General features: G+C 41.3%; 1 protein-coding gene across 1 annotated transcript; it reads right to left on the bottom strand.

The window, feature by feature from the left end:
• Positions 1–7363: 7363 nt before the first annotated feature.
• Positions 7364–24672, bottom strand: KCNC2 (potassium voltage-gated channel subfamily C member 2). Its single transcript, XM_088651895.1, has 3 exons — positions 24610–24672; positions 17247–18174; positions 7364–9733 (listed from the first exon to the last, which is right to left on the bottom strand). The coding sequence occupies exons 1-3, from the start codon at positions 24670–24672 to the stop codon at positions 9672–9674; spliced, it is 1053 nt and encodes a 350-aa protein (XP_088508021.1). The 3' UTR covers positions 7364–9671.
• Positions 24673–27731: the final 3059 nt, after the last annotated feature.

Genomic DNA, 27731 nt, shown 5'->3' on the forward strand with positions numbered 1-27731 from the left:
GAGTCATTACTCTGGCTTATGCTAGCACACCGGGTTAGTTGAATCTGGCTCAAGGAAGCAGACGTTCTCTCAAAATTGTAACAAACATTTGTACTTCATTTCTGGGTTTTACACAGCAAGCCCTAACCTATCGGTTTTAGATCAAAAGTCTTCAGCAAGAATGTTTCGGCTAATTGCTTTCCATTAGTTTTAATACCCGCTGCTGATTAAAAACACCTCTTTTTAAGTGGTTGAACAATTCGAACGTAATTAAAGCAAAATAAGCCCATTAAATACCGAGACTTTTGTAGAGAAATAATGCTAATTGTGTAATATCAAAGAAATGTAATGTGAATTTAAGAGTCTCTCTGTTCAACCACCAAGGGAAATATCAAAATACCTTAAGTATTTACACTCTCCTTTTAAATCATTGCTCTGATTTGACCATTAGAGATTGCTGACTAAGGAACATTCATAGTTGCAAGATGGTTACTGATGCCCTCCACCCTGCTTTATTTATGGCATTCTTCATGCTTATCTATTAATACTAAACACAGAAGTAACAAGTCCTGGAATCAGCGACTTGCTTCCTTTCTGCCTTTAATTCAAAGAGTGAATGGAGACTGCCAAGCAATTTTGCAATAAAAATCCAGTTGGAGTGTTGCTTTCAGTTATCTCCTTTCGTATCTTGTTTTAAAAATTCCCTAACAGCTGATCTACCCATCACATGAAATCACATGAGGCAGGATTTTATGTCCATATGTATTTTATGTTTATATCTGAAGGCAGCACTTTCTAGGGAAGTTTAATGACTGATGTTTTAATGTATTTTTAATCTCTTGTTGGAAGCCGCCCAGAGTGGCTGGGGAAACCCAATAAGTAATAAATAATAATAATAATAATAATAACTTTAGATTGTATGGATTTCTTGCGTGAATGATTCCACCGTTAAAACAATTCCCTGCAATGAGAAAATCCTATTTCATATTGGAATAAGGGTGTAGTATATCTTCTTATTAGTGTGCTAGTTCCCTGTGCCCTGGAGGTTTGGGGGGGGGGCATTCAAACATTATAGTATACCCATCTACAGTAGAAAGTGGGACTGTCCAGGGAACATTAATTATGCTATTAAGATGTTTGTGTGGTTTAAAACATGATTCAATGAAAGTTGAAGGAACTGCAAAATAATAATAGGTGTGCCTAATAGGAGAGGGCTCACTGGAAGGACCGATCGTGAAGCTGAGGCTCCAATACTTTGGCCACCTCATGAGAAGAGAAGACTCCCTGGAAAAGACCCTGATGTTGGGAAAGATTGAGGGCATAAGGAGAAGGGGACAACAGAGGAAGAGATGGTTGGACAGTGTTCTCGAAGCTACCGACATGAGTCTGCCCAAACTGCGGGAGGCAGTGCAAGACAGGAGTGCTTGGCGTGCTCTGGTCCATGGGGTCACGAAGAGTCGGACACGACTAAACGACTAAACAACAACAATAATAGGAGCGGTGTTTAGGTAATGGCAGTACATAATGGTCTCTGTAGAACCCTGATTTATTCCCGTATTATTGTACAAGCCAATAGCATACCTTCAGAACATTCTCGTTCTCACATCTTTAAAAGTCCTTGATAACATAGATTCTCTGTCCAACATGGACCTACTCACCAAATCATGGCTTCATGCAAATTATACCACACCAAGGAAAAGGATGGGTATCTCAGCCATCATCATCCACATCTGAGCACATGCAATGCAACTTGAACTCTTTTCTGCTTAACAATGAAATCAAGTACTAACCTTAGGAGGAAATCTTAAAAGGTCAAATGGCTGGAACATAAACATCAAAAGATTATTTCAGATAAATACTCCAAGCAGAAATAACTGCCGTGGAAAATTATTCGCACTACTACAAGCTTCAACCTCTAGGACAGTCAGAAGGAAAAATAGCAGCATCTCTCAGACACTTGAAAACAATGGCCTCAGGCTTACACAAATGACTAGAAAATGTAAATGGAGATCTTTAAAGGACACCGGTGCCTGATGGGCATTTAACCTAACAAAACTGAATATTTCAGTGATAAAGACAGCCAACAAATGAGAAATATTTATAGACCAGTCACATGAAATCCTGTCTGCTTTCTGAAGGGAATTCCCTTTCACATTCATTGTGCATAATCATAGCTGCCAAGTTTTCCCTTTTCTCGCGAGGAAGCCTATTCAGCATAAGGGAAAATCCCTTTAAAAAAGGGATAACTTGGCAGCTATGCATAATAAGGAGTTTCCTGTAGAGAAACTGAAATGAAAATGCTGTATTCTAAACAAAAAATTGTGACAACAGTTTTATTAGTCTTAAACACAACTCATTAAGTGTTTCACATAACTTTGATGTAAGAATATAGTAGTGTAATGCTGGAATATGCTACTGACCAAAACATCTCGCTCTAAGGATGTCTAGAAAGCATTATTCAGAATGCTATCTTTAGAATTGTAGGGATTGAAGAGATGGGCATTTTCATCAGCAATCCCCACATCATAGAAATTGTTCCTCTGGGAAGCTCAAGGTTATGGTTTTTAGTAACAGACTTTTTGGGGGGACTTATGTCGGTCACGACTGGACCTAATGTTCAGGGGTCCCTTTACCTTTATGATAATTTTTAAATTGCTTTAATGGGATTTTAATACCTGTATGCTTTGTGCTGTTTTGTTGCTTTAAGGATGTGTGTATATACATCTTCCTATATACATAAAATGTAATGCTGCCATCGCAAAGCCCTCTTTTGAGGACTTGTAGTGCTGCATCACTATCCTTGATTTGCATGAAGTCAAGGGAAGGGAGAAAAAAGAGAGAGATGGTTTTAAAATGCCCGTTTTAAGCAACCTAAGTTTGTACAAAGCAGGGATGGGGAAACAGATGAGCTGTGAGAATATGCGGGATTTGAAGAAGCTATGAAGAGCCAAGGGGCTTAAAGGAGCTGTTGGGCCTTGGGTGAGGTATAAAGGAAGGGGGTAATCAAGGGGGAAGGGGGCACGTTCAGTTGACAAGCAATGCAACAGCCCGTAAAATATATATACATTTTCATGTTATTGCTATTTTTAGTATAGTCTATGCCATGGTGCAAGGGACGCGGGTGGCACTGTGGTCTAAACCACAGAGCCTTGGGCTTGCTGATCAGAAGGTTGGCGGTTCGAATCCCTGCGACGGGGTGAGCTCCTGTTGCTTGGTCCCAGCTCCTGCCCACCTAGCAGTTCAAAAGCACGTCAAAGTGCAAGTAGATAAATAGGTACCACTCCAGCGGGAAGGTAAACGGTGTTTCCGTGCACTGCTCTGGTTTGCCAGAAGCAGCTTAGTCATGCTGGCCACATGACCTGTCTGCAGACAAACGCCAGCTCCCTCAGCCTACAGAGCAAGATGAGTGCCGCAACCGCAACCCCAGAGTCATCCGCAACTGGACCTATCGGTCAGGGGTACCTTTACCTTTACCTTTTTATGCTATGGTGTAGGCCTGTGGCAGGGTATAAATATTAAAATAAAGGAAGAACAAATAAAGTAGTGGTCCTATGAAAACATTCTCTAGCAGGGATGTCCAACCGGTCGATCGCGGGGCGTTCCTGGTCGATCTCGTGATCCCGATTGATCGGCAAAAAAGAAGAAGTGCTCAACAACTTTGCTGAAGCCTCCCCCGAAGTAGATCAACAACTGTGACTGTTCCTCCCCAAAAGAAGCTTAACAACTTTGGTCTATCCAACGGGTAGATCGCTGCCAGTGTTTTTATACTGGGAGTAGATCGCAGTCTCTTGGAAGTTGGACATTCTTAGGGACATGAATTCTTATACTTTAGAAAATCAAACACTGCTAGCAGGAAGGCAGTATCAATAACACCATATGAGATTGTTTAAAGCTATGACAATCAAGCTCTGGAATTGCCCAAAGGCAGAAGTCATAGGCAACTTCTGCTGGTGTTGTGCTACATTTCAAAAATTACAAACTTAGCTTACCTTTTTCTCCCCTCCTTTTTTCTGCAAAGATGTTCTCGCTTCCAGTTTCGTTTTCCAGCAGAGCTGATGCCTTCTTCCAAATGTGTGTAACAAAGGAAAATACCCCTCAGCAAGCAGGAACACGTAGCTTGCTGCGATCATTTAAAACCTATAGGAATGTCACCATTTTCTGAAGGCTCAAGAGAGCTTGATGAATTATATTCCCTGCCTGATGATATTTCTAGAGCTCAATTTTAAGGACTGTTAGCTCTTCAAAATGTGTTTTATGCTGCTCCATTCAGAGCTGCAGTTCAATTCCAGTGTGTTCAAAACCATAACCAGTAGTCTCCTTCATTTCACATTTTCCCATCCCTTAGCTTTATGAGACTTGGAGGTTTGATGCAATTTACACTCCAAGAGGGCAAGAATGAAGGTGCTGATACACCATTTCCTAGAGGAACCAGGAAACCTAGGTAGAGAAATGGGGAAATGTCTCTTGGCTACACAACGTTTCCAAAGCAGTGTGGCCTCCTTTATGTAGTGTGTATAAAAAATATACCGTATAAAGTGTGAGGCACAGAAACAGGCACATCACTAGTGAAGGAATAGGTAATGCGGTGACTTGAGAATCACAGAGGTAATTGGTGGTAGAGTAGACAGAAATATGAACTGTTATTTGTCCCATGACAAATACTCCAAAACATTAAGTCCTAAATATTGGTTTTAAGTTTTCATATGGAATTCAATTATCTCCAAAACAACAACAAGGCTTTTCAAGGATTTCTGTGGCTTGTCTAGGCCAGTCTGGCCAAAGGGGACACAAGCTTTTATTTCCATCCTCAAACTGTCACCGTATGTTTCTAATATTTCCTAATTTTCATTTAGAAATCCTTTATGTTCTTCCCTTGGGGTTTATTAGTATTAATGAAATCACTGGCACTACTGCTTTGTAATCAAGCATATTAAGCAACCCATTTTTCCTTCCCTAGCTTCCATATTCTTTTCCTATTTTCATTATTGGCATCATTATTGAAAATAGGTGCTGCATGATTTATTTAGATAATAACATGCTTTCTCAGTCTAATCCATTTGAGACTTGTAAATTCACATCTCTGCATTACAAACAAAGCCAATTATTTTCAAATCTAATTGTTTTACCCAGCTTTCGCTTTAAAAACCTCAGGAATATTATTATTATTTTAAAAAAACACTTTAAAATAATGTTTTTAAAAAATAATTTAAAGTCCACCCATCTATTTTTCAACCTAAATAGATAGCTATACATTTTCACACTTCAAAAGGCACCTGCGGTTCAGCTGGACATTATTCTACAGTGTATCTTTCTCTGTAACTCTCCTACTTTTAGCCTAAAGCTTTTTAATTATATAGAAAATAAAAGTATTTTCTCCTCCTCCTCCTTCCCTCTAAAGCCACTATTGTGTGTCAGCAGAGTGAAGTTTCACCAGAAGTAGAATACCAGCACTAGAGTAGAGGGATGAAACAGGCTTACGCAGCCAAGGGCCCAGTAGGTATGAGGAAGGAAATGATGGGAGCAATGAAGGATGTAAGGGTGAGGTTTGGAAGCAGCGGAACCATGTCTGAGATTGGCCAGCAAGGACCTTTCCTGAGGACTCTGAAGCAGGAATGAAGCCGACTGAAATAGAATGGGAATTGAGGAAATCAGTGAGCTATAGGAAGGTTCTGCATCTTCCTTGCTCACTATGACTGCAGACGAGGTCAAAATGAGTCAGGCTACTACAACCTGGCATCAAAAGTGTACACAGCGTTTACGTGGAGTTCCTCTTGCTATGCTGTAAAACTGCTGCCACACGTCCATCTATTCAAAGTCCAAAAGCATATTTGTGAGGCTTCGGCTTCGGCCAGCTACAAATGAAGCCAAATCACTTCCACTGCAGTGGTAGTCCATGTCCCCATGCTTCACACAGACTGACACTTTAATCTAACACCCCAATCCTATATACTTCTATATGTCCTATGCAAACACCATGTTTGCATACAGATGCATACATAGTGGTGAGCTATTCCTGGTCCCTCTGTCTCATCACACCTGAGTTTAAAGGAAAGTCAAATGGGGTTATTTTCAGGCAAGTGTGTACAAAATTTAGCCTGAGGAACACAGTTTGGGGAGCAGAAGGTGAAGACAGCTTCCAGAAGAATCATTTGCAAAGGCAGAAGAGCTCAAAACCGAGTAGGAAAGGATATATGATGTGAAGCAGCATTGCATTATAAAAAATATAGTGTTCTCTTGTGCAACATTTCAAATTTTCAGTAAGAAGGCACTGTTTCATAAAAGGGGGGGGGGATGTAGTATAGCTTGGAACAAACTTTTTAGCTTATGTTGTGACAGCAAGGGCGTGACACAGAGATATCCTTGGTGTGAATGTGAGCGGTCTTACAAGAGTAAATGCTTATCACATGTCCACCTCCTGCTTAACAGCAGATGGGAAGCTCATTCTGCTTGATATGTTGCTACTTTATGCAACTACTTGGAAAAGGGAATATGGGAACCCATCCCCAAAAATTATGTGGGCGCAAAGAGTATTGTGTAGAATGGGTAAGACTTGCTGTTGCATATGTATAATAGATGGTTGTAAGCAACTTCTGGACATCTATGAATAACTTGAGTAATATCTTGGTTAATGTGTGTCAACTAATTACTAAACTGTTCAAGTAGGAAAAATGAATTATATAACTAACTTTTAAAGCATGAAAAAATGCTGTCAAAAATACAGGAATACAGGACTTCTCACTAGCACTAACCTCCTAACCCCTTGCTTGTTTGAGATCCGGTTTCAAATAACTGAGGAAGCCTTCAAGGTCCCATTCTTAAGAGCTGGGCTGCCTTGGACTTCCACAGCTAAGAATCTGAAAATGCTACATACAGTCGTACCTTGGAAGGCGAACAGAATACATTCTGGAAGTCCATTTGACTTCCAAAACGTTCAGAAACTAAAGTGCGGCTTCTGATTGGCTGCAGGAAGCTCCTGCAGCCAAGCACAAGCCACAGAAAGCCCATCGGACGTTCGGCTTCCAGTCAGTCACTTCCGGGTTTGTGGCGTTCAGGAGCCAAAACGTTTGTGAACTAAGCTGTTCAAAAACCAAGGTATGATTGTATATATGGGAATTATAAGTGAGCAGTATAAAACAGAGCTAAAAGTTAGTGGCGGGCAGTAATTTGTTTAAGGGGTAACAATTAGGAGAGGGATGAGCTTCACCCCTGTTCCCCCTTCCATCCGTCTCTCCTCTTTCATTAAACCAAGGGACATTGGTTTACTCCCGAAAAAATTTGTGAGAAAGATGCAAGCAACAATTAGAATGGCCATGCACTCTTGAACTAGATAGAAGGAATGACAAAACAGGAAACACTAAAGAAAGATGATAAGCCACATTTTTGTAAGGTATGTTCCAACTTCCTCCCTGGATCTTTTGAATTTTATTCTCCATTTCTGTTAGTTACATGGCCACTGGCTTCTACCAGGCTTATGCATGCACCTTGACATATTCACAAAAATGTCTACAATACAGAATTTCAGAGGTGGGAAAGGTCCTTACATTCAAAATACCAGGGTGACACACAGTTTCTGGAGAAGGTCTTATTGAACAGGATGGAGAGAATGTAATTTATTACACAGTACCCGGCTACAAAGTATCATAGACATAGAATAGACTTCAACAATTTGCCACAAAAATCACAAAAAGGTAAAGAATATCTCTCTTATGCAAAATATACATTTTTAGGATCTATTTTATATTTTATATTTACTGATGCTGTTTCTGTGATAGTTTCCATTAAAAAACCTATAATATTTTTACTGCCAGTATTTTATTTCTCTCAATACCTAAAGTCTGAGGTAACAATGAACTAAAAAAACACACACGCTTCTATAGAACTCTAGACAAAGACTGTGGTCTCTCTCTCTCTCTCTCTTTCTCTCTCTCTCTCTCTCTCTACTGTTTATGTCTGCAGTCACATATTTCTTATCCATTTCAAAAGTAAACCACAACATTGGCATGTTCACTAGTATTCATAAAAATATAGATATGGCGAACTGAGAGCATAAAGACTTGTAGCAAAATCCCATGCCAGGAACGTTCATGAGTTACAAACTTTGCAAAAATACAGTTGTTATGAGGAAACCTATGACAGACAGCGTTTACATCACTATTGTTAAACATGTGTGCCTCTGTATGATCCACAGCATAACCTACTGTAGGGACCAGGAAGAATACACAGAGAGGTGTGTCGGCCTTTTTTTTTTCCCCGTGGAGTCTCAGAGATGATGTCTTTGAATTCAGCATCTCTTGGCATAGATGACTAAAGCTGATATTCCATGCACACACAACCTATGTACAGCTGATTCATCAATAGTGACTAATAATTGCGTCTGCTGGCGGCGGCGGCAGTTGCAATTGGTCCTTAATCCCCATAACAAGCTCCACTTCCATAGGAAATTGGAAGGATCTCTTCAAGGCGGCAGGTGATTATCAGGACCCATTCAGGAGGAGCAGTCTCTTTCCAGTACAGTCCTTGGTATGGCTAAATTCCATTGTCCCTTTTTCAGCAGTCAAAAATCCATGATAAATTCTGTATAACACTGTAGCCAATAACAGCAGCACCAGATATTAATTCCTTTGCTAGAAGCTGTTTGCATATTAAGTATATACATTACATTAATCTATATCTGCCAGCGCTCTTTACCAAAACTAAATCAATGTACATCTCTATGTATCAGAAAGGTAAGTACTGATAAATACATTCTTGTGCAAGAAATTTTCACATGCAGTTCATGCTAGGCTATATACAGAATAATATGTTACATGGTCAAATAGACTTCTTTTCCTAACAAAAATAAACATACAAAAATCAGGGATTTTTCAACAATCTCAAGGATTTCTTATGACACTGTTTGATTTTCTTTCTCCCCACCCCCACCCCACCCCCTTATATTTCTAAGGCTTTTACGTTGCTGGGTGTTTTCCTCACCAGCCCAAAACGTCGTAATTGCGACTGCATTCATGATGTTGCATAAACAAGGCTGTCTTGTTTTATTGTAAAGAAAAAGCTGATGTAGGGGATAAAGTCTCAACACAAGAATGAATGCAGATTGCTAAGGGTGTGGGATTGAAGCAGGAACCCTATTGAAATGGCAGAACCGTTGCTAAATCCCACACTCGGGGGAAATGTCAAAGAAGTGCTCACTAAAAGGATATCAGCTTACACTTGAGATATGCATAGATACATATATCAAAAAGTGGGGGAAAGAAGGAAATGCATTTAGCAGCTAATCTTATATGAAGGGAGCATTTTTGAAAAAGGCAACTGTGCTTTATGGAGACAGATGAAAAATACAGTCAGACAGTCAACCAGACAGACAAACAGAAACAACATATAAGACAAAGCATCTTTTAAAAAATATATATGACGGAAACAAAATTGTGAAAGCTTGGGAGTTAAGAGGTTTAAGGCTGGTCAAAAAACCCTTTTGAAAACTATTGCCCTCCTATACCTATAGCAAAAATAATAATAAATAAAATTAAAACTCCAGTATACTTCTTGCTTTTACATGGCACTCAGCCTCTGAAAATGTTGAAGAACCCTGCAGAAGAGAAATCACTATAGGGCCAAGCAGCACTTGCTCTCTTAAAATTGCAAGCCTGAATGGTGTTTACCTTTCTTTCATGTTTTGTGCCTTCCCCAAGCCATTAAGAAAGAGATCTGGCTTCTGCTTGCGTGTAACCAGTAATGACAACCTCTTTGCAGTTATCTGTGTGCAAACAACCGAAAACATTCAGAACTCTGATACATCAGTCCAGTACCAAAATTATTCAATCAAGAAATAGACATTATTGGGTGGGGGGAGTTATAAATAAATAAAAAGAACTAAAAAGCAGCACAATAAAAACAGCCCAATCCCACATGCGGACCTGTTGGTCGTGGTTTTTTTTTCTGATTTCAGCAAGATGGTACAATGAATAAAACAACAAACCCACACAATCCAGAGCCATCTGTGGTCTTGGTTAGTCTGCAAGACGGATTTCAAGTGATTGAGACAGTATGGTCCATGCAAATGATCAGACTGAAGTCACATTCTATGCAATCAAGACAAGATTCCAGACATCTTCGAGATGGGTTAGAGTCACAATAAATGGTCCAATGGAATGGTTTTCAATTGGAAGCACATTGGTTTTACTGTCTCTCCCTGAAAATACGCTTATTTATTTGTACTGGCCAGTGAAGTCCACTAACTGCCCTTTTATTGCTGTGGTAAGATAGGACAAAATCAGGTAAAAGGTGAGGGGGGAATCTACTTTAGACGATCTTATAAGCAAAATTGGGATCTCCAGCTACCCAAGTGGCATTGCTTGCTTCTGACAGTTATATCACACAATATTTATACTTGTATTAGTGGAAACCACAGCTAATGCTACACTTATTTCCATTAGGTGATAAACAGCACTTCAGTTAAAGCTATGTAGCCAGCTGATGCCATCTGGTTTACAAAATAGATGGGATGGGAGACCGAGAGCGTCTCAGAGGACAAGGTGAGCTGTAGGGTGATGTCACTGGAGACAGTCTCAGGGCATTGCCTGCCATGCCAGCTATGTTGTTTAAACTTCGGGATTTTTCGTAGCCTTCACGAGAAAATGCACAGAAATCAGTTGAGTTCAACCAGAAAGTAGTCAAACAATACAATTGCAATGCAATGTAATCGTTCTTGCTCATTGGGTTCTAAGAGAGTAGGGTGCTAAGACTATTTACAACAACAGAGAAAAACATAAAATGGTGCTATTCTTACTAATGACATTAAATGAATTCAGACCATTTACATACTTAATTTTATTAAGGCCAATCCAATGAGCTGGGGTGTATACTTAGTACAAGCCCACTGGTTTTAGTAGAACTGCAATTATAGCACATAGAGAATGTTGTAGTAGAATTCAGAGTGATAAGCGAGACAGACGAAGAAAGCATTTGATATATACAGGTATATAGATATATATATTGTGTCAATTCCAGTTCTTAATATTTTAAACCACAATCATTTCTTACCTAATTTTATGAAGTTATTTTGCAATCATAAATGCAGAGGAATAAATTATGTATTGTTTTAAAATCTTCTCCAGAAGCGCTTTGATTTAGCATCTGACGCTCTGTCTAATACTATTTAAAGTGTGTCTTGTTTGCAAGATTTAACTGATTTGCAATTCATTAAAATGTGTTATTTATATGTAGGTTTTTAGTGATCTATGCAGTACATACTATTTGCGATCCTACTGATATTCTAGGAACAAAGCATGGCTTCTTTTAAGCCTAAAATAACCAGAATTTACATATTATAGAGCAACATTCACCATAGCGTAGAATTCTGCACCCCCAGACATTTTCATTTCACAGATACTGTGAAAGTGTCTACTTTTAAAGCAAGATATGGGTGCTTTATTTAAAACAGAACAGCATTACTATTTAATGTCACAGAGTGTTGTGCATGGAAAGCGGACCACAGTTCTTACAGCACACTGAAAATCCAAAACTGTGAATTGGCCTTAATCTAAACAAGTTTACCTGGGAGTGAAGTCCCATTTATCTTCATGGGGCTTCCCCATACACACAAATCTCTGCTTGACAGAAAAGAGATGGAAGCACATCTTGTTTAGGCTAGTGGTTCTCAAACGGGGGAGCCAACCCCATGTGAAAAGACACCCACAATTTAAGCACACGATTGCTGCAACCACCACCAGTATTTCCCAAAAGAAAGACAAGAAAGATGACTGAGAAAGCTATATTTTAAAAAACTCATGTATACACAGCTGGTAGGCCATTTTGGACTGAAACTCAATAATGCATGTATGCAGTTGTTTCAAAATGCAAATATGCCATTGACCTTTCCATAGCTTGTCATGGGAAACAGTTATTTAACACTGGCCTACCTGCAGCAATATTGTGCTGGGTAAGTGGGTTCACCTTTAGCCTATTAGCCTATGGCATCAAAGCCTCACATTTCAATGTCAATGTTTTCCAAAATACTAAGTGTATTGCATATTAGGGCCCTGGCCTTTAGAACTACAGTGGTACCTTGGTTCTCAAACTTAATTCGTTCCAGAAGTTCATTCGACTCCGAAACTGCTCAAAAACTAAGGCACGGCTTTCAATTGGCTGCAGGAGTTTCCTGCACTCAAGCGGAAGCTACGTCGGACGTTTGGCTTCCAAAAAATGTTTGCAAACCGGAACACATACTTCCGGGTTTGCGGCATTCGGGAGCTGATATGTTCGGGAGCCAAGCCTTTCAAGTACCAAGGTACCACTGTACAATACATTCTTTACTGAACCATTACTAAATTAAACAAGTGAGTCCTTAACTGGAATTTAAGACATCCCAAAGCAATTTCTAAAGGACTGTTATGAAAGTGATTTAATGAACATGACCTAAATTACATTTATCTATGTACAAGACAGACAAATGAAAGCATGAATGATACACCTATCAGAAACAATCTTTGGATTGATTGATGAGCCAAGACCATTATTTAAGAGGAAGCAAGAAAGGGACAACAGAAGAAGGGAGAAGGGAGAAGGGAGAAGGGAGAAGGGAGAAGGGAGAAGGGAGAAGGGAGAAGGGGAAGGAGAAGAAGAAGAAGAAGAAGAAGAAGAAGAAGAAGAAGAAGAAGAAGAAGAAGAAGAAGAAGAAGAAGAAGAAGAAGAAGAAGAAGAAGAAGAAGAAGAATGCATTCGTCTGAATAAAATGTTTCCTACATAGCATTTGTTCGCATCTCCTTCATTCCAGGTTTGTTTACTCAGCAGAACAGTGTTGGATGAACTTTTATAGTCTAAGGAAAGAGTCCGTACCTTTCCTGATCCCTCCATCAGTAGCACACGCGTAATCACCTGCTGTCAGTAGGAAACATGTTCCCCCTCTTCTGTTTTTGTCTCTGGTACTAGAGCGTCTGATGGGTGGGAGCCTTTCCACAGGTGACAGTGGCTGCTCACTTTCTGAACTGTCTTCACCTGATAACACTGGTTAAAGCACCATGCCCATTTACATAATATAGCCAGAGAGGAAACGAAACATCACAAACAACTTGCCTGACAGCCTGCTACTTAAGTTAATATGTGTTTGTTTGTTTGTTTAAAAAAACTACTAGGTCTTGATATTTGGGGGGCAGCGGCAGAGATGGCCGTTCATGGTCATTCGTTAATATAGAAATGGAACAAAGTTGCACAGCTGTATTATTTGGTTAAGGGAAAAAATATTTTAATGTTGATTTTTGGCCTTTCAGACGGTTGCCATCTTCAATATTATACTCATTGCCTCAGTGTCTTCAGTACTTAAAAACAAGTCAGATTTTGCTGCCAAATAATAATAGTAAGTACTAAATATTGAAATACAGATGGCACACTCATATCCACTACTAAAATAAATTCACATGTAATCATGGAATAGCTTATTTGGGTCTACTGCTAACTAATATATTGGGCGCTTACTCAAGAGTAAGAGACCGTGCTTGAGTTGTGACTTCACATCAGGCAAGCCCAACTTGAACGCAGCTGGCAAACCATGTCCTATGGCCTGCCAAAAGCTCAATAAACCTCTCTTTTTTCTGTGGTCCTGGGATTGTTTTGCAAACCATAGTACACAGCTTGCTGGGTCACAGGCTGTGCAGGTCTGCTGAACACTATTACATGAGTAGCACATGACTAAGTGGTCCTTCACTAAGAAGCACACAGGGTGCCATGTTGGGTTAAGGGTAAGGACAATAGCTCTCCCTTCCACATGGCACCAAGTTTAGGGAGGAATCTTGTTGCTTCTCTAATAGTGCATGTACACACAGAGGTAGGCATGGATCAGACTGTCAGTTTTGGGTTCTCTCGGTTTCTCCTTTTTCCCGTTTCAAAGTTCTCCACATTTCTGCAGCAATTTGCATTTTTAAAAAATAAAATCCACATGGAAATTCATCAGCATTTTAGCACAGATTTTTACTAAAATGCACAAAATACAGCTTTGGCTAAAGTGCAAATTTTTGCAAGCAGATTCCCCTTATATAATGCATTTAGGTATGCTGTTTTATGTGTGCAATGTTATGCACAATTCCCCCCCCCCCTACCAAACAATGCTTGTACATTGTTTGGTAGGAGAACTGAGCTGCAAAAGTGGGAGAGGTGTGATTGATTGATTGATTGATTGATTGATTGATTGATTACTAAATTTATATCCCACTTTTCCTTCAAGGAGCTCAATATGGCATACATGCTTCCCACCCACCCATCTGTTTTATCCTCATAATAGCCCTGTGAAGCTGAGAGGCAGTGACTGACCCAAGGTCACCCAGCGAGCTTCATGGCTGAGTGGGGATTTTAACCCTGGCCTCTTCCAGGTCTTAGCCCAGCACTCTAACCACTACACCACACTGAATCTTTGGAAGGGTAATTGTGCTTTGGGCTGTGTGTTGGTTTGAGGGTGATCTGAACAGCCCTAATCTCTTCATGTGGTCTGGCTGGCTGCAGCCTAGGCAAGGATTAGCAAACCAAACGGTGTGTTTTATTTTCCCTTTAGTTACACTCACATGGTGTGTCCATCTTAAAAGCTATCTGTGGCAATACCGAATAGAGCTTGGGGAGGGGGAAGTAAAAGGTCCTGCTGTAGAGCAGTTAATAGTTATTAAAATGCCTAATCCCTCTTTAAACATCCACAGTTTTTGATTAATAGGCTCTTTTGGCATGATAATAGGGCTTTTAATATTTCAGAACAATGATCTATTTTATTACTTTTAAAATGCTAACCATAATGATTCTAGAATTTAAAATGGGGATGGGAAACCTCTGGCCCTCCAGCTACTTCTGTCATCTGTGGCCATTGGTTATGCAAACTGGGGCTGCTGGGAATTGCTCTGTCAACATCTGGAGAGCCAGATGTTAAAGGCACTGGAAAGGGAAAAGACACATTTTATTATCTTATTGCATTTTTCCCCCTTCTCAAGATTTCTCTTGTTATAACCTTTCCCTACCACTGCCATGTAACTGAACACTGAGGACTTCATATTGACCCGTAAACAGGGTGGCCCTAATCACTTTGGTCATTTTGGTATGTACTAATCAAGCACAGAATATTCCAACCCCTGTATCTAATCTCTTCCAAGATTTTTCCATACTTTCCCAAATATTCAAATTTAGTATCCCCACCCCAAACCCCAGGAAAACTCCCAGTATAAACACTTTTGATTCACTACCTCCAAGGGAGTTTGAAATTAGCTGTGATAGCTGTGGAGTCGTAAGAGCACCTATTTTCAGTGATATCCTTAAAAGACAAATCACTGGGACCATAAATCCAGAAATCAGGAGTTTTCTCTCTCTTTGCATCTCCATTATTACTTTGATTTATTTTATTGGGGGGGAGCATTGTGAATCATTACAGTAATTTATCATTTAAACGGCTGGCAACCACAATGATCAAGGAAGGTGAAGCAACTGTTCTATGGAGGGTTACAATATTTGAGGATGGGTTTGGGGGGGGAATGCAGTTTAAAAAGGGGGGAAACCACCAAGATATATACAATTATGCATCCTACAGAGAAAGTAGGGAAAGATGGATTTTTTTCTGTTTCATAATACTAGAATGTGGGACCATCTAATGAGGCTGAATGCTGAAAGATTCAGGACAGAAAAAATGCATTTCTTCACATTGTGCATAGTTAAATTCTGGGATTCACTACCACAACATGTAGTCATGGCTTTACAAGGAATTAAGAGAGATTAATGGGGAAGGTACAGCTATCAATGGCAACCAGCCATGATGATAACATACTATCTCCAGGGTTGGAGACAGTATACATCTCAACACTAGTTATAGTCGTACCTTGGAAGTTGAACAGAATCCATTCCGGAAGTCCGTTCGACTTCCAAAATGTTCAAAAACCAAATAGTGGCTTCTGATTGGCTGCAGGAAGCTCCTGCAGCCAATCAGAAGTCATGGAAGCCCCATCGGACATTCGGGTTCCAAAAGAACATTTGCAGCGTTCAGGAGCCAAAACATCCAAGTTCCAGGGCGTTCAGGATCCAAGGTACAACTGTACTGGGAATCACAAGGGGAAAGTGTCCGCTGTGTTCATGCTCTGCTTGTGGTCTTCCCATTTGTATCTTGGCTGAACAGGACGCTGGATTAGAAGGGCCTTTGGTCTGATCCAGGAGAAATTTTATGCTTCTATATATTAAATATAATGATGAAAAGTCTCTAAGATTACAGCACCATGGCTGCAATGCTATACATACTTACCTGGGAATAAGCTCCACTGAACTCAGTGGGACTTACTTCTTAGTAGGCATTTATAGAATTGCACGGTTAGTTAAAATCTTGTCCATGTTGTAACCTCTGCCTACAAGGAGATGTGAGGTTCTAAGCATCCTAACAGGGGGGAAGCTTCAAATGAAATTAAATGGACCTCTTGTTTCTAAGTAAGAAAATTTGAGTCTGAGCTTAACTGTAATTTCATGAGCATCACCGGTTCCCTTAGGTCTAAGAAAAAAGAAATGCTCTCCTTGAAATCTAGAGAACGCCCTTCTGTATTACTTGTTGCACTGAATGTAGGCCCAGATTAATCATCCATGTTTAAATGAATGTTTCTTTATACCACTTCTGGTATTTCATGCCACCAGTGTGGCACAGGCAAAGCCAACAAAAGAAGACAAAGCAGACAGTAGAGACAAACACCACGCAAAACGCCATGAAGTTCAACAAAATGGAGGCACAGCTGTAACAGGAACAGGCATGCAGAAAACGAAACGAAACACTGTACAGTGCAACAGGCAAAAGGAACAGTAGATGCCACCAGTAAAACAAAAGAATTATGAAGAAAGAAGGAAAATTAAAGGAAGCTCAGCATTCACAATCAGTGCTTTTTTTCCTTTTTGGTAAAAATAAATAAATGAATAAAAATGAGGTGTTGGTACTTCTGTTTTGATAAAAGTGCTGTGGGTGCCAGCACAAAATGGCTGCTATAGGCAGCAAAAAAAAAAGAGGTGATTGTACTCGGTACCATTGAGTACTGTCACAAAAAAGCACTGTTCACGAAACACCTAGCAAACACTACAGACCAGCAATGCACAGATCTGGGAACATCATACATCATATGCTGTAACTATTTTGCCATCTACAAGACTGACGTATACAAACAGTGAGTGACGGGAGAGGTGTGTCAACTACCTCCTCTAGCTGCAGAAAGATTCGATGCTTTCTGACGCCTTGTACTGCCAAACATACCAGACATGCGTTTCGGACGGTGTCCTACCTGATTTATTGTGTTCCATCAGCCGGTTGTCTCTGCCCAGACAGACTTCCCCCTGTGTGCTATTGCAGGCTGTATTCAAGTCTGTCTTGCAAAATGTAGGGGAGCTTGCCTGAGGAGCAGGTGGAATGTGCTTCTTTCTCTTTCTCGGAAGCTTCTGTTTCGCCATGGCCAGAGAGTAGTACATTCCAAAGTTGTTGACAATAACAGGCACAGGCATGGCTATAGTCAGCACCCCAGCTAAAGCACACAGAGCACCCACTAGCATCCCTGACCATGTCTTTGGATACATGTCTCCATAGCCAAGAGTGGTCATGGTGACCACAGCCCACCAGAAACCAATGGGGATGTTTTTGAACTCTGTGTGTTCGCTAGCAGAAGGGTCGTTGGGTCTGGCTCCTATTCGCTCAGCATAGTAGATCATGGTGGCAAATATCAATACTCCTAATGCCAAAAATATTATCAGCAGCAAAAACTCGTTGGTGCTCGCTCGGAGCGTGTGACCCAGCACCCTGAGGCCCACGAAATGTCGGGTGAGCTTGAAGATTCGCAGGATTCTCACAAACCTGACCACCCTGAGGAAACCAAGCACATCCTTAGCAGCTTTGGAGGACAGCCCACTGAGGCCCACCTCGAGATAGAAGGGCAAAATTGCCACAAAGTCAATGATATTCAAGAGGTTTTTGATGAATTCAAGTTTGTTGGGTGAAAAAACAACGCGGACTAAAAATTCAAATGTAAACCACACCACACATACTCCTTCGACATACGTCAGAGCAGGGTCCGTCTCTATTTCATACTGCAGAACCACCTCGGAACCATTAATTGTTGGCTCTGTTTTGTTTTTGATGGTGTTGAATGCTTCGTGGGTTTCCAGGCAAAAGGTTGTGATTGAAAGTAGGATGAAGAATAAAGAGGCAAACGCAATGAACTGCAAAGAAAAATAAATTAGACACTTATCAGAATCAGAGAGTTTTTTTAAAAAACCATAATGAGAACTATCATACAGCTTAACTTATAGCATGCTTGAGTGAAAGACTCCCCATTGGGTTGCTTCTAATAATATAGATATCAAGAATTCAACTGCTGGTCACCCCAGTTGGAACACCAAAACAAGCATCGTGCAAATAGACTTTTTAGAAGTAGCTTTTATTGGGAAACTATAGTCAAGGCTTAAATTAAGCCAGATGTACTGACTCCATTCATAAACTCTCTAGGAAGTAACTCCGAAAATTATTGCCAATGCGAAGGGTCATCCGTATTATGTCTAGTTTGCACAGTGTGTCCCCCTCCATATTTGGGATTAGAATAAATAACTTCTGGGACAGAGGATGTGACAACTATTAGTCATAATTGATAAGCAAAATGAAGGTTCCTGAATAAAATGTAGCATTGTTTATGCAAAGCCTCGGGATTGTGTTCATTTTGGCTTTTGTATATATCCTTATAAGGTTTCCGGAATGGTCTATTAAAGCATCAGTAAGGAAAGTTGCTGTTTTGGCTTCACCTTCTCAGAAAAAAATATATATTAAAACCTTTTTAGTGAACTAAAACATTTCCTTATTAAGTATACATCTAGCATTTCTGCAACAGAGATGGCAGCTAAGAAACATGTTGAAAATCATGTGCTCAGCTTCTACCACATACCTTAGCCAGCATTGATTTTATGAACTTCAGAATGCTATGAACTGCCTGAAGGGCTTAATCACAGATGGCAATTAGACCAAAGGCCTATCTAGTCCAGCATATAGCTGCCACAGCTACCAACCAGATGCTTATGTCAATACACAGGATGTCAGCAATCAAATATTATTTCTAAGGTATCCTGAAGGCTCATGTTTCTTTTTTACTTTATTTTATAATATACTGTACATATAACACTCTGGAGAACTCTAGTAAATGTAGAGATGTCCTGAATTTGAATAATGCATGTTGGTGAGATTCTCAGCAGCAGGGCCGTCTTTCCCATTGGGTTTACTGGCACATTGTGCCAGGGCGCCGGCCTCTCGGGGGCACCCCAGCGAGTGGGGGAGCTGTGCGGCTTTGCCAGTGGCCTCCCCTTTCCCTCCTGCACACCCACCAGCTTCACCCTGTCAACCATATAGCTGGCAGGCATGCAGCTTGCCTCCCAAGCCTCCATGGGAGGAGAGCGATCCCCGCAGAGGCTTAGGATGGAAGCTACGGCCCGCCAACTATATGGCTGGCGGGCATGCAGCTTCCTTCCCAAGCCCCTGCGGGAGAAGAGCGATCGGCACAGAGGCTTGGGCAAAGGTTTAGAACTCTGGGAAACAGGGGGTGGGGCACCGGAGGGTTCTTTACACCATGGCGCCGGATATACTTAAGACGGCCCTGCTCAGCAGACTTCAGATACTTTTACCACAATGCTAAGCTTTTCATTTCTTACTACTTTTTCACTGAAGTTGTGTATGTCTTCACACACTGCACACGCACATCTGCAGTGACAGTGGGTGGCAGTGCTCAATTGGCCTCCTACATCACCTCAGGGCATGAAAATGTCCTTAATCCCTAATTAAATAAAGATGCGTAGGGCAACATCCAGTGAAGTAGTACCAGAACAAGGATTTCCACTGTGCAAAGGAACATCCCTTCCCTTCCCTTTCCCCTTGCATCTGCTCCAGAGGTTTGCGAGAAAACCCATCACAGATTTAGTGGTGTACAGGGAATGAAGAGCAAGAGGAAGTTGGGTTGGTTGACCCAAAGTCCTTATGCTAGTGGAACTAGTTCATAGGTTACCACCCATAGACTAAATTGGGACAGCAGAAAGTTAATTCTCCAGTGAACCCATTTGCATTGTTACCCCTCCAGGTAATGTAAAAAGGAAGCACCTTGGAAGAGGCAGCTGTGTGAAGAATATTGACCTATTTATTTATTGTAGGTTATTCCACCTTTCAGAGGGATGCAGGTGGCACTGTGGTCTAAATCACTGAGCCCCTTGGGTGTGCCAATGAAGGTCAGCGGTTCGAATCCACACAATCGGGTGAACTCCTGTTGCTCTGTCCCAGCTCCGGCCAACCTAGCAGTTTGAAAGCATGCCAGTGCAAGTAGATAAATAGGTACCACTGTGGCGGGAAGGTAAACGGCATTTCCGTGCACTCTGGTTTACGTCACAGTGTTCCATTGCACCAGAAGCAGTTTAGTCATGCTGGCCACATGACCCAGAAAGCTGTCTGTGGACAAATGCCAGCTCCCTCGGCCTGAAAGCGAGATGTCGCCACAACTCCATAGTCGCCTTTAACTAGACTTAACCGTCCAGCAGTCATTTCCTTTTCCTTTTTTACCTATTCCACCCTCATATAAAGTTATAGGCTGTAAAATGTTTCCCAGAACCAACTTCACAAAACAGATTGATGTAAACCCTTCAAAGGTCAACTGTCACCTGTACCTGGACTAAACCTCAACCAGGAAGTCAGAGACAACTATGACTTGTTCTTAATTTCGAAGACTTGGCAGATAAAGAACTATAACAATGACAGACTATAAACTTTGTATATAATTAGATTGCACAAGAAGAGAAATAGTAATATTACTATTTCTGTACAACATCTTGAAGGATGCATTTATCTCTGTATCTTTAAATACATTTTTGACATTTCATTTTAATTATTGCAGAATGCAGACCTAAAATTAGCTCGCTTAAGCTGTTATCACAAAGGGCACAGAGTAATAATCACTATAAAATCCACAGAGCATCATTAGTAATTACATTAAAAACCCTCCCCAAAATCTGCTTAGAGCACTCCTAATTTTAACACAATCAAGTAATCACAACCATAAATCCAGGTCACACTTGGTAAATGCTTAAAATAAAAATAAAACTCCAGAGCATTTCCTTATTCCTAATTTTCACCTCAGGGTGTTAAAGTGTCTCTTAGTCCCTGCTGAACTGGGACCATTGCATTCAAGTGCTGCAAAATACTGAACTGGTCAATGCAGGAAGCTCATAAAGATCAAGTCAAAAGTAAGTTGCAGGAAATGAGAGCCTCAGTAAGGAAAGTCTTTTCCTTATAGTTAGCTGCTTTCTTGAAAATATACTGCTGTAATCTTCGCATAACAACAGACTATAAAAGTATATATGGAAGCAACAATGCAACTCTTTGTAATATTGAAAGGACATCAGTCTAATCAACATTCCACACATTTTGCTGAACTAAAATGGAATCCAATGTGTATTTTAGCTCACCCAGGTGAAACTGGGCTATTAGGGGCAAAGGGGCAAAAATATGGAAACTTCCACAAATTGTAGGCTGATCCCATGGTTCCGCTAAATTCTTCTGGCGTATCTTGTCCTCCCTAAAAGAGGCCACATGTTGCAGTGAGACCTGGAAACTGACCTCCTAGTTGTGGGTGGGTCTGTTGGATAGCCACAACACCCAATTGGTAGGTCCCTTGTCACTGGGTTTAAGCTGGCCAATGGGTGCAGTCTAAACGGATCGAGGGACCTATATATACCTATGCACGTGTCCCAGAGCTTCCTCTTTTGGCTTGTGTATCAGAACAGCCGCCCACCTCTCCCTATTTTTAGGGCATTTTGCGATTGATCTTGCTATGCCGTCATGTGTCGTCTGTCGTTGGGACAGGGGCACGGCAGGAATTTTCCCCATTGGCTGATTGGCTGTTGCCATTTGGGTTTCGCCTGCCACATAGCAAATCGTCACAACTTGTAAGGTTGCTGATACATACTGGTTCAGGTGATAGGGATGGAAGAACGGTCTCACCATCCCTATGTGAAGGGTATTCCGTGGGACTCAACTTGGTTTGGTCAACCCCCGGAAGGGGTTTGTGCCCATGCCTGAGTCCAGGGGAGCATCTGGGGAGTGAACAGAGTCTGTTCCCGGGCTTTTCACCTACCTCAGGTGTTCACCCTTGACTGACCTATGATGAAGCTCTGGGTCAGTGCTACCTGCAAGGGTGCAGGGAGCTAGTCGAACCAGAGCCTATGCAACCACTCACTTTTCTGTAATCAATAAAGTTGTGGCCCAAATTCTGCCAAAAAGCAAACTAAAATTTGAGTCAAATGTGTTTTTATTTAGGGGGGAGGTCTCTGGGTCTGAACACACAAAATGCCAATGTCACCACAATCCTGTTCACTCCTGACAAAGCAGAACAACACGAAAAGAAGCAAGAGAAAATGTAAATCATCAACAGACTGTTTTTAGGGATCCCCTATTCCCCACACAGAGCCACAGGGGCCTCCTAACAACTCTCAGCACCCTTAATGAGCTACGGTTCCCGGGATTCTTTGGCCAAAGCCATGAATTAAGCATCATATGATACTCCTTTAAGGATACAGAACAAACGAGGCCTATATCTGTTGCCCTTGCAAAAGAAATTCAAAGGAGCCCAGTATATCACTATCACCATCACCATCAAAGTGACTGCACTGTTCCACAGTCTACCAAGTGACATCCTGAGAACAGAAGGGAGAAAGGAAGGCCATAGGGATAAGATGTTCCTAATTTTGGTAACAGAATGGTCGATAACCTTGCAATCTTATCCAATCCAAGCTACGTTCTTGGCATGCATTTATGGGATAGGGAGGGAGGGAAGATGACACAGCTTCTTATTAGAAACAAATATACGCATTATGTTTTTAATCTCTTCATTCTGACATCACAAAAGCATATTTTGTGCACAAAAGCATACCCTGGTATACAAATTATTTCAATAATAAAATAGGCAATCATAATTACAGAAAGTTCATACAAATGATTATCATGCCAACCAGGGCCGCCCCATGGCCAGGCTGGGTGGCGCAGAGCGCCACGGCGCCGGCCCGCCAGGGGGGGCGCTGCGCAGTTGCACCCGCCCGCCCGCTGGCCGTTCCATTGCGCAGCTGCGCCCAGCCGCCTGCCACACTGGGAAACGGCTCGGGGGGCGCCAGAGGGATCCGTCACACCACGGTGCCAGGGCGCCAGAGGTGCTTAAGACGGCCCTGACGCCAACAAAATGAGATTTATCCTTGCTTACATTGCATTGTGTCTTGGGGCTCATTCTCATGACCCTTTCATACAGCTGTAGTTTTGAGTCAACTTGTGCTACTTTTCTGCACCAGAAGCGAAACTCAACACGGATAATGTTATTATGCGCTGTTGTTTAAGGACATGTTACATGTGTCTTTTCCCTGGTTCCCTCCCACGCCTTTATGGAAAAGCAGCCTTGGAGGCTGCTATCAGGAGTGGAAGTACAGCAGGAAAAACTGCATCCCCACCCCCCACCCCCCCAAAAAACCCTAACCCAAGGTGTTTTTCTCCTGTGGGTGGAAAAGTGATGGCAATTCCGTTTCTCTTCCCCATGGGTGTGAAAGCAGCTTTGGGCATGTGCTAATGAACATAAAAGAGCAGAAAAGAAACGTGTAAGGGTTAAGCAAGCCCATACCTCTTGCACACTTAATTACGGCCTCTGAGAATGCTTTTCAGCTATTTAAAAAAAAAAAACCACACACACACACACATACTAGGGGAAAGAGGCGTGAGTGGCTTTTCAAGTAAGCGTAGCCATCTTGGGGGGGGAGGTGACAGCTCAATTTCAAACTGCTTCTGGAAGTCAACATAGATGGACTAAAAACTAAAACGGCCACATGCTGAGAAAGTAGTAAAAATGTGGCCACATGTGCACTTGAGCAGCTTCCATGGTGCTCATACAGGGGTGGAATCTACACACACATATAAAAACGCTGTGAAAATGCTTTTTTAAAAAAAAAAAGTTTTGAAAAATACATTGAAATTGCCGTAGCTCACTGTCGCCATCCAGTGTCACCTTAGTACATTGCACTTCACAACACACTGAAAACGTTTTATTTGCAGCTGTATAGCAGAGTCCTGGGTCAAAGCAAAATCACTTTGTTAATTTAACTGGGATGCGTGTCGCATGGCATGCAACCATCACCTTCCATCACCTTTTCATTTTGAAATGTGTGCCGCTTTAATCGACTCAATAAGATGGTTTTTATTAAGGATGAAAAAAGGGTGATGATTTAGGATGGATGACACATCGTCTTTCATTTGGGGGGCGGGGTCATTCATCCAGTGTGATGCTGCTTACCCATCTATTCCCATCTGTGCCTGTTCTGAAGGCAATGAGCCTTGAGCATGAGTCATCCGTGTTTGTTTGCATCATTCAGCAATAGGGCACAGGTGGAGTTGGTGCAGCTGCTTGCCAATTGTTCGCATATACTCACAAATGATCCTCTTGTTTCAGGCTACAAATGATAGCACTCTTCAGCAATAGTAACGGTAGCAGAAATAACTACTTGGGATTTATTTATACTCCTACATAGGATCTCCATGAACCCTAGAACAACCTTGCAAGGTTGTATTGTAACCCTTAATGCAGATGCAGGGCTTACGCAAAGGCCATCCATGAAGGTTATGGCTCCGGTGAAATCTGAACAAGAAGCTACTGGAATCATGATTCATGGCCTTGCACGGCCTTGCCTCCCAGAAAAACTCCCAACAAAAACTGGAATAATATTTCCAAGAAACACTTAAATGCTAGACAAAACTTATTTTTAGTTACAAACAGATATATTTCAACTGACATGTGCAATGTCCCTATGCAATTTACCCTGACGACATTGGCAGAAACCCAAACTGCTCTATGGAAATCAATATAGTTAGCTTTTATTGCAAAGGTCTGACTGGTGGGATATAGAATCCAACAGCGTTCATAATACAGGGACAAAAGTCATGTAAATTCCAGTGGCAAAAATTCTTCTATTATTGGGGGGGGGTCTTGAGAACAGCATGAGAGAAAACACAGGGGCCTGTTGGGTTATAGGGGATTCAGCAAAAACTGATTCCTTTTCCTTCCGCTGGTGGGATCCTGTACTGAATCAGGATCCCTTCTATCAACAGATAAGAGTTTTTCTGCTTGCAGATGCTTAGCTATAAGCAAGCCAATATAAATCATATATAAACTCTGAAGCGCAAAAGCCTTGTGGGCTACATGACAACTGCTATTCGATTATTCTCCTGCATGACCATTGGTTTTAGATTGTTATATATATATATATATATATATATATATATATATATATATATATATATAGCAATTAGAAAGCAGCCTTTTTAATAAATATGAGAATTTAAAAATTAGAGCATTGATTTAAACCTGGAAAGTATAAACCGTATGAGATCTGATGATGAATTAAGTGGTGTATTTTAATAGATCTGTGAAGTGACACCTTTCTGTAATACCAGTAGTAGTGTTGCCAAAGATTGACCATTTTCGGCAGCAGCCGTATGCTGGATCCCTTACAAGGCAATGGTAATGATGAACTAACTGCTCATCTGAACTCCTTGTCTCCTTACCTACTATGAATATTCTGTTAAGTATCCTACCAAAAAGAAGTGAAGCTGAATTATCGTAGGGTATACAAGTGTAGAGTCTCAGAATCACACATTTTGTTCTACATGCGATGGGGATGTGTCAGCAAACCTCAAAACACAAACCTCAAAAAGTGTTCCAAGAAAATTGCTTCATTTATTTGCAAAGCACCCCAGCTTCTCGCCATGCCTCACACATTTTTAGTCCCTGCACGGCAAATAGCCCAAAATGCTATCCTTCATCTCACCATGTATGGGCGATCCGGGAACTGCTCCCAATTCCCCCAACAGCCTGGATTCACTGACTGCAGTGTTGAAAAATCCCTGAAAACTTCATTGCTCGTTCAAGAAATTATCAGTTTTAATACTGTATTCTGAAGGGACACAGTGAGGCTAGCAAAAGTTTATTCCTATTTGTTTCATGCTGCTATAAAAATGTCTTCCTTACCTTGCCAGTAACCTTTGAAAAATATGCTGCTTTTTATTCTCATCACCTTCTTTTCCACTTCCCCTTGCCACGTAATATAATGCTATGTAAATACAGCGTCTAACCAGAGGGTTCAATAGCAGATTTTAAGGTTCAGTTAGCTTATTTGCATTGATTTCAGGACTTACAAGACTGCCCTTGATACAGTGACTACAGAAAAAGGCTTAAATATTTAATAGGCTCATGAAAATACAACATTTAATATTCTCTGGTAAGAGGCCCAAGATGGACATAAAAAGAAAACAGAAGCATCTCTTAAAAAAACAAAACAAAACTGGAAGCACATTGTTTGCAAGGACACCGAAAACGGAAAATGTAGGTGTCATAGGTAAGAAGTTCACTGTCTCAAGTTCAGTCAAATGCAGCTTAGTGGACATAAATTGTGGCCTGCCAGTTGCTTGACAATCACTATATTTGCAGTCTCAGGAAGGCAAGAAAGCCAAGACATTGAGACACTGATGGGCAACCACTTGTGGCTTGATGACTATGTCATGGCAAAGGATGCAACTTGGGTAGGTCTGCTCTCCAAACACATTCAATCTGCTGGTTAATCTAAAAAGTGATCTTTATCTGTGATGGTATCTGAAGAAGTGTGCATGCACATGAAAGCTCATACCAATGACAAACTTAGTTGGTCTCTAAGGTACTACTGGAGGAGCTGGAGGAGACTCTTGAGAGTCCCAAGATCAAACCTATCCATTCTGAAGGAAATCAGCCCCGAGTGCTCACTGGAAGGAGAGATCCTGAAGCTGAGGCTCCAATACTTTGGCCACCTCATGAGAAGAGAAGACTCCCTGGAAAAGACCCTGATGTTGGGAAAGATGGAGGGCACAAGGAGAAGGGGACGACAGAGGACGAGATGGCTGGACAGTGTTCTTGAAGCTACGAACATGAGTTTGACCAAACTGTGGGAGGCAGTGGAAGACAGGAGTGCCTGGCGTGCTATGGTCCATGGGGTCACGAAGAGTCGGACACGACTAAACGACTAAACAACAACAACAACAAAAGTACTACCGGAATGATTTTTTTTAATTTCGTTTCGACTACGTCAGACCAACATGGCTACCTACCTGTAACTAAAAAGTGATAGGAACTGTTTGTAGCCAATGAAAGGCCAAAGGGGAAACCAACTCTGGGCCATAGCTGTCAAGTTCTCCCTTTTTTAAAGGGAAATTCCCTCATGCTGAATAGGCCTCCTCGCGAGAAAAGGGAAAACTTGACAGCTATGCTCTGGGCAGATCCACACCAGGATTCTTCAGGTGGGTAGGTGGGTGTGCTTTAAATGTGTGTTGGATGCACTTATTTAATATGGTGTGGTTCTGCCCCCAATCTCACCTAGCTTCAACCCACCAGGACCATCCACTGTTCCCACATAAGTCTCAAATCCTCAGGCTGTACTTGCCTCCACTACTGAGCCAGAAGACAATGCACACAGACTCGGTTGTTTCAAGCAAGCCAAGCTTCTGGCACCCCTGAGACAAAACCATTAGCAGGAATCAGGGGGACAAGCAGCATTGACCCTCACATTTCCTAGGAGATTCCTAAGGTCTTCTGGGATTGTTTGGTGGTCCATAGTTATAGCATCACACATTGTTTATCTTTTAAAACATTTTTTGGAACGGGTTTGTTGGAAACATCCTTCTATTATCAGAATGT

The sequence above is a fragment of the Zootoca vivipara genome, chromosome 9 (assembly GCF_965207765.1).
Source record: "Zootoca vivipara chromosome 9, rZooViv2.hap1.1, whole genome shotgun sequence".
NCBI classification, from domain to species: domain Eukaryota; kingdom Metazoa; phylum Chordata; class Lepidosauria; order Squamata; family Lacertidae; genus Zootoca; species Zootoca vivipara.

What these genes read in the sequence shown, in the direction of transcription:
- KCNC2 (XM_088651895.1), bottom strand. Translation starts at nt 24,672, where the DNA reads ATGATTCCAGTAGCTTCTTGTTCAGATTTCACCGGAGCCATAACCTTC. An exon ending in CCTTCATGGATGGCCTTTGC is followed by an intron (nt 18,175 to 24,609) that starts GTAAGCCCTGCA and finishes TTTTCTTTGCAG; the next exon opens with TTCATTGCGTTTGCCTCTTT. An exon ending in GATGGAACACAATAAATCAG is followed by an intron (nt 9,734 to 17,246) that starts GTAGGACACCGT and finishes GTTTGCACACAG; the next exon opens with ATAACTGCAAAGAGGTTGTC.